The sequence below is a fragment of the Acanthochromis polyacanthus genome, chromosome 5 (assembly GCF_021347895.1).
Source record: "Acanthochromis polyacanthus isolate Apoly-LR-REF ecotype Palm Island chromosome 5, KAUST_Apoly_ChrSc, whole genome shotgun sequence".
In the NCBI taxonomy this organism is placed as follows: Eukaryota; Metazoa; Chordata; class Actinopteri; family Pomacentridae; genus Acanthochromis; species Acanthochromis polyacanthus.
In genome coordinates, this window is record NC_067117.1 from 10,387,048 (window position 1) to 10,398,888 (window position 11,841).

Below are 11,841 nucleotides of genomic sequence, written 5' to 3' on the forward strand. Positions count from 1 at the left end.
TATTAGCGCTTTACCTTTAAGGGGCCGCTCCCTTTGTGCTGTTCCCCTGGGGACACTGCGTCTTCAGTTGGTCACAGCGACACTCCGGATAAACTTTACGTGCATCAAATTGCCTACCTGAGGATATACATGGGAGTCGTGGATATTTGCAAGTCACCCACAAGTAGGTTATTAACCCGTTTCCTCTCGGTTTTAAGAATTTTTAAGGCTGTGTATTGTATCACACTTTTTCATTAGAATAATATAATATGTATGTTTTTGTATTACAAACTTTACAATTAAAATGTGCTTCGCTGGTTTTAGTGATATCAGGTCTCAGGATGAGTCATACCACCGACTTCCTAAACTAACAGAGGGTAAAATCAGCAGTTTCTAATTTAATTAATTTAAATATTGCTTTCCACATGTGACTGTGAAGGCACAAGGAAATAATGAGACTATTGAGATCACTGAACCGAAAAACGATGGATATGTCTAATTTCTGGTTTCTTAAGTTAAGAAAAAACGCATTTCTAAACACACGTCTGTGCTTCGAAATCTCACTTGCCTATACAAAGAATAATGACTGGCAAACATAGGATAGCCATTTTTTCTTGGTTTGATATGCTAACTGTTCCTCTATACATTTGGTGGTGGATAAGAATTGCTGTTGTTAATTTAAGATTGCAAAAGATCTAAATATATGTAGTGCTTATCCATTAGGCTACCCTTTCAGAAATCTGTCAAAAAAACTTGTTTCAAACTGAAACATGTACTGTTATTTATTAGGCAAATAAAGTGGAACAACTAAATAGTCCTTATTCACGTATATTAACGAGGGCTGGCAAAATTAACGCCTTAATGCGAATTAATCCATCATCATGATAAGTCTAAATTAATTTTTTTTAACGCAATAACCCGATCTGTAGCGCAGAAAGACTCAACATCTCTGGCAACGTGTTTTGGGCAGTTTGTCCAAATAGACTTACCGTCACGCATGTGCAAATGGGCAGTTGATCCGGTGGTGGCAAAAGCAAGCAGCTTCAAATGGAAGATGCTAAACAGCACCTTGGCCATCTGGGTAGGAAATGTATATGAGAAACGTGATTATTATAGATTAAAAATAGATGATATTTAATTGTAATTAATCGAAATTAGTCTTCAGCAACCCGGTGATAAATCTGATTAAAGCATTTGACAGCACTAATATTAACCAAAAATCTTTTGTTTGACCTCCTTTCACCCTGATTGGTAACCTGGTTCGGTGGGAGTTCTGTTTAAAGCGTCTCCCTTTAATGAAGCATTTTCTGATGATTCTCTATGAGCGTTTACAGACTGTCAGCTGAATATTTGATATCTGCAAACTTGCCGAGCTTTACCTTACTAATATTACTGAAATGAAGCTGTGCAGTTCATGTGGAGCACACGTCATGCACCACGCTGTCACTGGAACTGACGTGTATTCAGTCAGCGATACAGGAAATGCACAAAGCTTTTCTATGTTTGGGCCTGATTTGTTGCACTACTTCAAGGTTTAAATATATGAAGCTTAAAATGAAGCTGTCACTGTTGCTTTATTTTAACCAGTTATCTGTGTATATTATGTTGTTAATTATTAATCGCTTTTGCTTTATGTTTTCAGTCTATTTTATCTACGGTACATTTTATGGTAGTTTAACTCGATTGCAGTCTGCATTTGTTCTGCATTATTATCGGCTCATCAGTCATCTGTGAAACCATTTTAACTGCACTCACCTGAGGAAAAGTTCTTTATAAATACACTTAATTACTTTAGCACTGCTGCCTTTCGTAAAGCATGGAAGCAAAGAATGGAGAAAAAAATGCAATGTGTAGCCACTGATTACTCTACAGTTGTGTAAATTGTTGTTCACAGTCACTAAAATATTATCTATTGTCCGGTCCCTGATAGACGGTCTGGTCTCATGACTCCAAACAAATATTCTAGTTTAATACAGAACAGAAAAAGCAAACTGTTAGTGTGAGCACAATAAATAAATAAAATATTTTAAAGTAATTTTTCCTCTGCATTATTTCCAAAACAGGTGATTCTGTATAAATTGCACGTTTTCTCTCCTCACTGCTGATTTATTAAACTCTGTTTTGGTACGATTTAGTCTGACGGCCCTAATTGACCGTTTCATTTCAAAATGCAATAAAATTAACAGAAAAGAATCACATTGGAACCAGTACCATAACTCACTAACATGTTCCCAGCCCCCATAGCTATAACTCTGTGAATTTGAGCCACCAAACATTTAGAAAAGGTGTGACATACCTCTTCCTTTTGTCTCAGAGCTGCCATTTCATCCATGAACCTCCGACTGCTTTCACTGTCTTTGAAAAGACTCATGGTCTGCTGAAACTGAACACTGGCGTTTTTCAACTATGGGGTAACTATATATATTCAAAATCCGACTTTATTGTTTTCACTATCATAACACATGGCCAAAGGTGCTCAAAAACACTTGGTCTTGCCCAATTGTTTGAATAAACAATCAACTTTTCTGATTCCTGCAGATACGCTCAGAAGACCAAGAGTATTTTGAAATGTGTGCTTTGCTTCCCGATCATGCTCGGAGTTTTCTACTTCACGTCTCCATCTCTAAGGTGAGCAGAAAACAAGTCTTTATGAAATTACCAGAGTCGTGTCGTTCGCTCAGCGGCCGGTTTGAAGCAGCTAAATGCAACAGTGTTTCAGAAAAGCCTCGTTGATTCAGCACTGGGACGACTGTGTAACATTTTGGATTCGGTTTATAGATTGTGATGATGTCGAATTACACTGCTGACTGTGTTTTTTTTTAACAGTTCAGCGACACCAAAAACTATTGTTTCCTCTAAAACTGAACATTATAATCCTCATGAACATTGGATTTACAGCAGGACTGTTGAACTACACGGCCACTACGACTGAATTCTTATTTTTAACACTGTCACATGTTTTTGATGTCAGACTTTTAATAGGTCTGTTGCCAATGGACAAGTGCTCTTTAGAAAGTGGAAAGATGCTGAATCTGGACTACAGTGTTGATGCCACCTTAAACCTTTGGTAAGAAGTTTTTGGTTGCTATGCTTCCGCTTCCTCGCCAGCGCTTCCCTGCACACCCAACAGAAACCAGTCTTCCTTATTGAAAAGCCACAGGTTTTCAGGAAAACCAAAGTAACTACAAAGAAAGAAAGAAGTGGTCAAACCCAAGTTGTGAAAAGATGTTTGCTCACTGTGAGTTTGTGGTCTTGGCTCCACTCCAGTCGCTTGAGGTCAAGTTCAGGGTGTAGAACGATAAAAATAACCTGTTGGCTAATCTGTGATAAAGGACTTTTATATTTTGCTATTATGGTGGAGTAGTCATCTGATTTCGTGTGCCATTCTTATGAGCTTGCCTGCCACCATGTTGTGTAATTTAGTGTTTTATCTGCATTCAGTCTGATCTTACTGATGGAGTGTGCTGAAAAAATCTGTCTACTGACATGAGGTGACATGTTACGGCCTGAAACAATATTCAAACAACTCAAGGACATCTAAATGTTGTAATTATTCGAGTTGTTAAATTAAAGGCTGCTTTATTTCAGCCGAGCTTTACAGATAAATTCACTCCTAAGAAAAGTTAAATAAAAAAAAAAGGAATCGGTCACAGAAGCTGTCTTGTCATATTTGTATAGTTAAAATACTATATTCAGTTCAGATTTTAAATTGACTTCCTAGAATACATAAAGCTTAGCCTGAGACCTGCTGTGAAAGGACACAGCTTTTATCTGTTTGAATACGAAACACGTAATCTCATACTAATGATTTTCAGTCAGAGCTGTGGCGGTGGCTCGGTGATAACACTAGAGGTGTTGCTGCAGAACGTTGTAGAGTATTTACACAGGACAGTTTTGCAGTTCCTTTTGGCATTTGGTTCGCTCTTTCCTCCTTTTTAATTATTAACTGTCTGAAATGAGCCAACACCAAGTTCTCTCATTTTTTTCCTTATTTATTTTGTGTAGATATATATATATAGTGTACATATTGTATGTCTTAATTTCTAGATGCGTTCCCTTGCTTTTCTTACTGTCACTTTGCTGCTGTGACACTGAAATTTCCCCTTGTGGGACGAATAAAGCATATTCTATTCTATTCTATTCTATTCTAAGCTGTTCAGACCATCAACACAACAGCAGATAGTGAAGACTAAACTCATGAATTACACGCTACATTCTGCTTTATTTGAAAAATATGAAAACAAGACCTAAATGCTCATTTCATTGTCGGATGAAGCTTTATGACAATGAAAGGACAACATGAAAATAACATGGAAATAACATGTAAAGGAAACATGTGAACCAAAGCCTCAGTGAAAAGTGACAGGAAGTTGAATAATGTATTAACAATTCTATTCTTTTTTGTATGAACTCCAGTAAGTGTTTCCCTTCGTTTCTGTTTTTTGGAGCCTGTTGAAAACTTTCAGAACTTTACAGCATTATTCCAACTCTCCTTGTTTTCCATGCTGCAGTGGATTTCTTTAAATCCCGCCGAGTTTTTTTTTTTTGCAACTACTCCAGAAGGTTCCAGGAATTATTAGGGTGCAAAACTATCCCTGAACAGTCTCGCTAGAAAGTCCAATAATTACCAAGCTTCAGTTTATGTTCTGAGGTAGACCACATTCGCCGCCAAACTGGCTGCTGATGCACAATCCCAGCATCAACCGTTGCCATTCCTGCAGCACTAAAACGCCTCCACTCATGCTCCTTCATGCCCTTTTTACAGACGTACCACAGATCAGTTCAGTCTCATCGCTCTGTAACACAGACGCACAAAACTCTGCATGTCTATCCACACTTATTCTTGCATTTTCAGATCAATATTTATGTCCTTTTCGGTCAAGAATTGGACTGGAGCAGCGTTTCTGGGCTAGAAGTCTTTGTTTGTTTTGTTCTATTTGAGTCAAGCTGTTGTTTGCACTTCTGTTCCTGCCGTCATCAGGTCCTTCTATAGGTCTTTGTTTGTTTTCAGTCTCCTTGTAGATGTTTGGCTCTATAATCCACCCTCAGGAATGTCTACTGCTGTACCACAAGTTTTGGAGTTGAAATGTTTTGGGTTTTTTTTAAATTGTGCTTTTTAAGTATTTCCTCTCTGTTGTAATGAAAAAGATCTTAGTAGCGTTAGCGACAACTTTCTAATATTTGTCTGGTTTATTCCCTGCTGAAGCACCAGGATGTCTGCAGCGTTTACATTATTTGTATAATTGCTCAAGCACATCCAGTGTCATTACCGAGTTCCCAAAAGCCTAACTGTACTTTAAATAACAGTAACATAATGAGAAGTGATTAAATAACAGCAACATTATCTACAGGTTGAATATTTATAAATTGGCTGCATTTGAAATAAATCTGTTCCTAATTTTCATTATCCATTTGGTTATACCAAAGGCTTCATGCAAATGCAATTCATAAAATGACTCATACAAATGTACTCATTGATCCCGGAAGACATTTCAACTATTTTTTCATTTCAACTATATATTTGTTGAGAATAATGATGGTTAAGCAGATAGAATGATTTTTTTTTGTACATAAATGACATTTCAAATACATAAAGGCAAAATGAATACAGTTACAGAGCAAAGTTAAAATATCAGCGTTCAGTGTTGAATAAATAAAGTGAATGAGGCAGACTTACAGCTTGCCTTATTATTTCATCCATGCCTAACTTAGTCATTCACTGCCCTTCAGGTATTAAACAAAGAAGTCCAACGTGAACGGACATTCAAAACATACAAAAGACACCCACTACTGTGAAATGTTGACTGCGTGAAACAGCAGATGGAGGTTACTCGGTCCATTGTTTTCTTACAATGGTCCCCTCTTTGTTCTCGTCTTGGTGGTTTGTCAGCTTAAAGCTTGCAGTTGTGTAGTTTTCTGGGTGTGTCTGACAGGATGACAGGCTATGCAGTGCAGAGGTAGTTACAGTGACTTCAGGTAAGGTGAGGTGAGGAGCCTAAACTTGTCATTTAAACTGTATTGTTGGAGTTAGTTTATTTTTCCTTTTATTTTTTAAATGATGCACTCCATATCCAAGCAATGAAGATGTTCTTTATTCTAATGGATTCTTAGTTCATGCAAAAATGAATGAATAATTTCAAAGACAATTGAGTTTTTCCATCTTTGCTTGAAACTTTTTTTCATGTCCTAAACAATGGATTTTAAAAGTTGTGTCTTTGAAATTTTAGACTGGTGTGTCCAATGCCTTCTAAGATTTTTCTTTCTTTTTTCTTTTTCTTTTTTTTTTAAAAGCTCGCTTTTATTTGCATATTGAAATTTGAGGCTATGTTTAGATGAAAACATCTCAGGAACTATTAAGAACCTTTTCTTACTTCTATTTGAAAAACCATTTCAGACTACAGAACTTTGTTCTACTTGAATCAGGCTAACTTACAGTATTTTTAGTTTTTCAGTACAACTTGTCTTACCTGCTCACTCAATTATCAAAGCTGAATGAAGCCAACTATTTCTTTTTAATTTTCGGGACTAAATGTTTTCTATTTAAAGCATTCTATGTTTTGTTTGTATTATTGTTAATATCACTAGTCGAATTCTGCTTTATCAGTGTTTTTGTTAATGTGTGCTCAAAAATGTCATTTTTCATGAGGGTTTAATTATTTATTCATATTTCACCTCATATATTACAAAACATTATCAGAGACTGTTTGTTTTACTCAACCAGTATTGCAGATTCCGGATTATTGGTAAGAAATAACAATGAAACTGTCAGGTCTCTATCTTCAATAGTTCCTGAGATATTGTCAACCAAAAAGAACTTCAAGTTTCAATGTGTGAGGGAAAAAAAAGTTTTAAATAGGACAGGCAACTTTTTTTAAGCGCCATGGAAAGTACTTGATATATCAAGCTAATATATCAAGTATTTGATGATACTGTATATCACATGCCTGTTTATATTTCTTCCCTGCATTGTTCATCTACTTCCTGTATGAAAGGTGACATTAACTGTACTAAACTTGGTTCTTTGCGATTTTGTAAACATGCTTTTTTACACACATCTATGGGTGTAAATGGTAGTTATGCACGAATATTCTTGTTTCCCTGTTTTGTTTTTTTATTCTGAGAGCAAAGAAATCCTGAGAGTTAAATTTCTTCTATGCGTTTACACACTTGGCCAAATACAGCCCGATCTCACGAGGATTCGTGAAACTGTCACGTAAGTTTTAGTTTCGGTTTCGTGCGCACCAACACGATTTCGTCATGTTTTTCGTGCCGCTCACCACGAAATGCGCACCAATGTATTTTAAACGGCGGACTTTTCGTGCCACTCAGAACGTATTTCAAAAGAATGTGTATATTATATTTTTAATGTAAAACCGTGGCGAATCCAACGCTATATTTTGCATGACATCGTTCCTAAACATAACCCTAACCATAACCATAACCATAACCTATTTGCATAGGAATTTCAAGAATGTCCGGCGGCCGGTGGCCGCAAACGCGATCACACAAGCAGTATACGCCGATGGACAGCTTAGATCGTCATGAATCCGCCGGTATAAACCACTTTCAGATGTGATTACCACAGCGAAAAACATTTCGTGGTGAGCGGCACGAAAAACATGACGAAATCGTGTTGGTGCGCACGAAACCGAAACTAAAACTTACGTGACAGTTTCACGAATCCCCGTGAGACCGTGTTGTGATATGAGATGGAATGGCCCAATATTGCTATATATTGTTTTGCTATCGTGTTCCAGGTCTCTTTGCCACGGTAAATCGCTTTTTTTTTTAAATAGCACTTTGGCTCATAAATCTTTCAATTTCAGATAGTTTCTGCCTTAGTTCTCCCAGCATGAGAATACAGGAGTAAAATCTGAGATGTGTAGGATGTATTTTGGTTGATTTAGTGCATGTTGGATGGCGGGTTGTTGTCCTGATCTGTGGTAAAGAGACGCCTGGCTCAGAGTAGAACACTGAAACAAAACTAGCTACAATGAAGTCCACTTCTTCAAAAGGATGGCGCAGTCACTATAGAATCCATGGAAGTCACAAGCTGAAACCAGACACGTGTGTTTAAACTTTAAACAGTCTTTCTCTGTTTCAGGTCTAGACGTGACGTCCAAACATGCACATCTTGGAAAGCTCCCATCATCTGGGAGGGGATGTTTGATCCTGATCTTTATGACCAGATGCACAAGAAGGAGGGAACCTCGGTGGCTTTAACTGTGTTTGCAGTGGGCAGGTTTGTGTTCACATTAATACAGTGAGATTTAGACCCTGATATCTCATCTTCCATTCATTTAGTGAATGTATGCAGAACTGTGGTAACTTTTAGGATGGGAAAATAAAACATGAAACTGCTCTTGTCTCCACTACCATCAAAGGTACCTAGAGGAATACCTTGAGACCTTCCTGAACTCATCAGAGAAACACTTCATGTTGGGTTTGCCGGTGTCGTACTATGTATTTACAGACATGCCAGAGAAAGTGCCAGAAATCAAGCTCGGTCATGAGCGAAGCCTGAAAGTGATCAAAGTGGAACGACACTCCAGGTGGCAGGACGTGTCTATGATGCGAATGAAGACGATATTAGATGCGATAGAGTCGGACATTCGCCACCACTGTACGCATGTCTTCTGCTTCGATGTGGATCAGGTGTTTTCTGGGAGATTTGGTTCTGAGGCTCTGGGAGACTCGGTAGCTCTGCTCCACGCCTACTACTACCGCATTCCAGAGAAGCTCTTCACCTACGACCGCAACCCAAAGTCCAAATCGTACATGGAAACCGGGGATTTCTACTACCATGCTGCGGTCTTTGGCGGCTCGTGGAAAAGCGTAAAAGCCCTGACTGAGGCCTGCTACCGAAACATCATGGAGGATAAACGAAACAATGTGGAGGCTTTGTGGCACGACGAGAGTCATCTAAACAAGTACTTTTGGCTTCACAAACCAAGCCGGGTGCTTTCGCCAGAGTACTGCTGGGACACCAATATCGGTTACAGAAGTGACATTCGAGTCACTCGACTACTGTGGGCACCAAAACATTATGACGCACTGCGCACTCCTTAGTGTGTTTTACATGGAGAAATGTGCCAAATCACCTACTATACAGTGCCTATAAAAAGAATTCACCCCCATTAGGAAGTTTCCTCCTTTTGTTGCTTTTAACACAGAGTCACGGTCAATATAATTTGACTTTCTGACAATTTAAAAAAAGACCTTTTCATGTCTAAGTTTATACACATTAATGTCAGTCAGTTAAAGAAAATATAATGCAAAATACCACAATTACATCTGTGTCTCAGTCAGACCTGCACATCTGGACACATTTTACCCAGTTTTTTTGCAAAACTGACTGGTTGGACTGGGATAGTGAACACCTCTGTCCAGTCACAAATTCTGAATTGGATTAAGGTCATTATATTTGCTGCATTTACTCTATCTTTTACCTTTACAAACTTTCCAGGGCCTACTGCCAAGAACCATCCAGACATCATGATGCTGCCACCACCATGCTTTAGGGTGTGTTTCTGATGAGGTGTTTGGTGTCGAGTCTGATGGCCAAAAAGCTCAAATTTGATCTCATGAGGAGTCATAGGTGTTTTGGTGGCCTCCCTCATTATTTTCTTTCTTGAGCGGTCACTCAGTTTTTGTGCCATATGAATGCATTATATATTAACTGCGTTCCTCATTGATGAATTCAACTTTACTCTAAGGAATATTCACAAACTTTAACATGTTCTTGTATCATCCTCTGACTTAAGTTTTCATTAACCTTCTCATGAAGTTACTTGAAATGTTAACTTGTCTTCAGGGTGTGGCCATAGCCAGGAGTACTGGACCACCCAGATGCATGTGTCTGATTACTACTCATTTCACTCAGATGACTTTTAGCAGCAAGTGTTAAATAAGGTGAGTCACTTCAAAGGCTGTGAATACTTATACAGTTACTTATTTTACATTTTATATTTTCAATTATTTGACATCGCTTTCTTCTTAAAAAGCCGAATCAACTTGACCTTGTGGAAAAGCAGCGAAATGGAAAAACTGCCAAAGGGGCTGAATATTTCTATGCTGTATTTAATTAATGGCATGAACTATGACAGACATGATTTTTCCAGGTTCCCATGCTCCCTTGATCTTTTTCTTTCTTTTGCAGAGCTGGTTTACACATCTATAGGCCGGGGTTTTTCTACTGTAGTGATAGCGTCTTTCATAAACCAGCTGCCTTTACAGAGAAGTTCTTTTTCATTTGTCATTTGGCATGCAAATGCCACATTTGCTTCCCCACAACTGTGTACAAAGTGATGCACGCATTTAAATGTACTGAGGAGTGAAAGCGGCAAAGAGGCATACTGCACAGCTTTATGACTCTCTAAGTAGTCATGTTATTTGATTAAAAAAAATTAAATTATCTTACAGTTATGACTTGAATTGCCTTCTTGTTAATTTGTGTGTTGAAAGAATATCAAAGTTGATGTGTATTATTTTTTAGATGTTAACTGTCTGTACTAGTTAATTCAAGTTACATTTACGTATTCGTCCATCAGCTTCCTTAAAATTTCTCCCTTTTTGGACAGATGATACGTATTGAGCCTGAAGTTTGCTTGATCTTCATTTGTATCCACAGTGTTAAAAAAAGTAAAATGCACAATAATAAGCATTTATGAATTTCAGATGAATATATATTATCCATGATGTCAAGTTTGGGCATTTAAAAATATCCTAAAATGTGTGGGGTTAGCATGTTAAAACAAACCCTGTTTAGTCCAGTTGTTGAACCCTGTAAAAGCTTGAGTAGGAGCCTGTAAACTGAGTAATATGATCCAGTGAAACACTCAGACGTGATCTGTGAAACATTAACCACAGGTTTTAGGCTCAGTTGATTAGACTGTCAAATTTTCACCATTTGAATATTTGAGTTTGTTTACCGGGACTTTGTATTTTGCACTGACTATTGTGGCTGCATATAATTCCAGATTTATTTATTTTTAACCTTGGGACTCCTGGTAATTTTGCTGGTTGCATCGTTTTATTGTCCGTTTGCCATTCAGAAAGTTTGATTCGCTTGTTCTGTTTTATACTTATGTAAACTGTCGTTAATTTTGAATAGCTCTTGTCAGGTTTCACTCAGGAGAACTTAACATCAACTGGTGATGTTCAGAATTAATTACAAATGTGCATAAACATATCTCGTACTGAAACTTTACACGGGATGTGTGCAGGGCATTGTTAAGCTCTCTGTGGGAGATGTAAGGGTGGCATTCTGAAAGCAGCAATTTTTACTAGTTGAGATTTTTTTTATACTTGTATTGATTGCTTTTCTGCAATGGTAATAGCACTGTTTGTTTTTTTATTATATATTTGTAAGATTCTTTCAAGGAAAAAAATACAATATGTGAGAATCAACACCGTGCGCCAGAGATGTTCCTTTTCATGAAATGCATTTTTTAAAGAAACTTTAAAGTTATTGTAATTATAATTGTGTAAAAACAAGCCAACATTAACATCGATAAGACCATAAATAACGCAGGAAGGTGTCAGAGAGCCATAAAGTTGAGGGTCTGACCTCATTATAGGACAACGAGTGACCCTGGCAATACTGGTAAAGCTCCAATACGACGAAAAAGCTGTTTCTGAAATGTTTTTTTCTGACGCTTTTTAATTAAAGATGCCTCAAAAATGTTCAAGTTGTGCAGCAGTAGTGTTGGATGCATGACTGCGCCTCATAACATTGCTCATTTCTCATTAATTTACTCATTCTTATGAAAAAATAAAACTCTCAACTTTGTAGTATGAAACCAGAGTTGGCAAATAGATGTAAAATCTATGCGTGAGCACTAATAACTGAGATCGGTCCGA

At 37.6% G+C, this 11,841-nt stretch overlaps 1 protein-coding gene across 1 annotated transcript; it reads left to right on the forward strand.

Annotated features, from left to right (window-relative positions):
• Window positions 1–2,554: 2,554 nt before the first annotated feature.
• LOC110961964 (alpha-1,3-galactosyltransferase 2-like) lies at window positions 2,555–11,765 on the forward strand. Its single transcript, XM_051948740.1, has 4 exons — window positions 2,555–2,607; window positions 2,951–3,046; window positions 8,084–8,221; window positions 8,364–11,765. The coding sequence occupies exons 1-4, from the start codon at window positions 2,570–2,572 to the stop codon at window positions 9,046–9,048; spliced, it is 957 nt and encodes a 318-aa protein (XP_051804700.1). The 5' UTR covers window positions 2,555–2,569; the 3' UTR covers window positions 9,049–11,765.
• The last annotated feature ends 76 nt before the right edge of the window (window positions 11,766–11,841 follow it).

Excerpts from the sequence above, each read along its gene's own strand:
- LOC110961964 (XM_051948740.1), top strand. The coding sequence starts at position 2,570 with ATGCTCGGAGTTTTCTACTTCACGTCTCCATCTCTAAG. Across the intron at positions 2,608-2,950 it reads TTCACGTCTCCATCTCTAAG|ACTTTTAATAGGTCTGTTGC; the intron begins GTGAGCAGAAAA and ends TTTTGATGTCAG. Across the intron at positions 3,047-8,083 it reads GATGCCACCTTAAACCTTTG|GTCTAGACGTGACGTCCAAA; the intron begins GTAAGAAGTTTT and ends TCTCTGTTTCAG.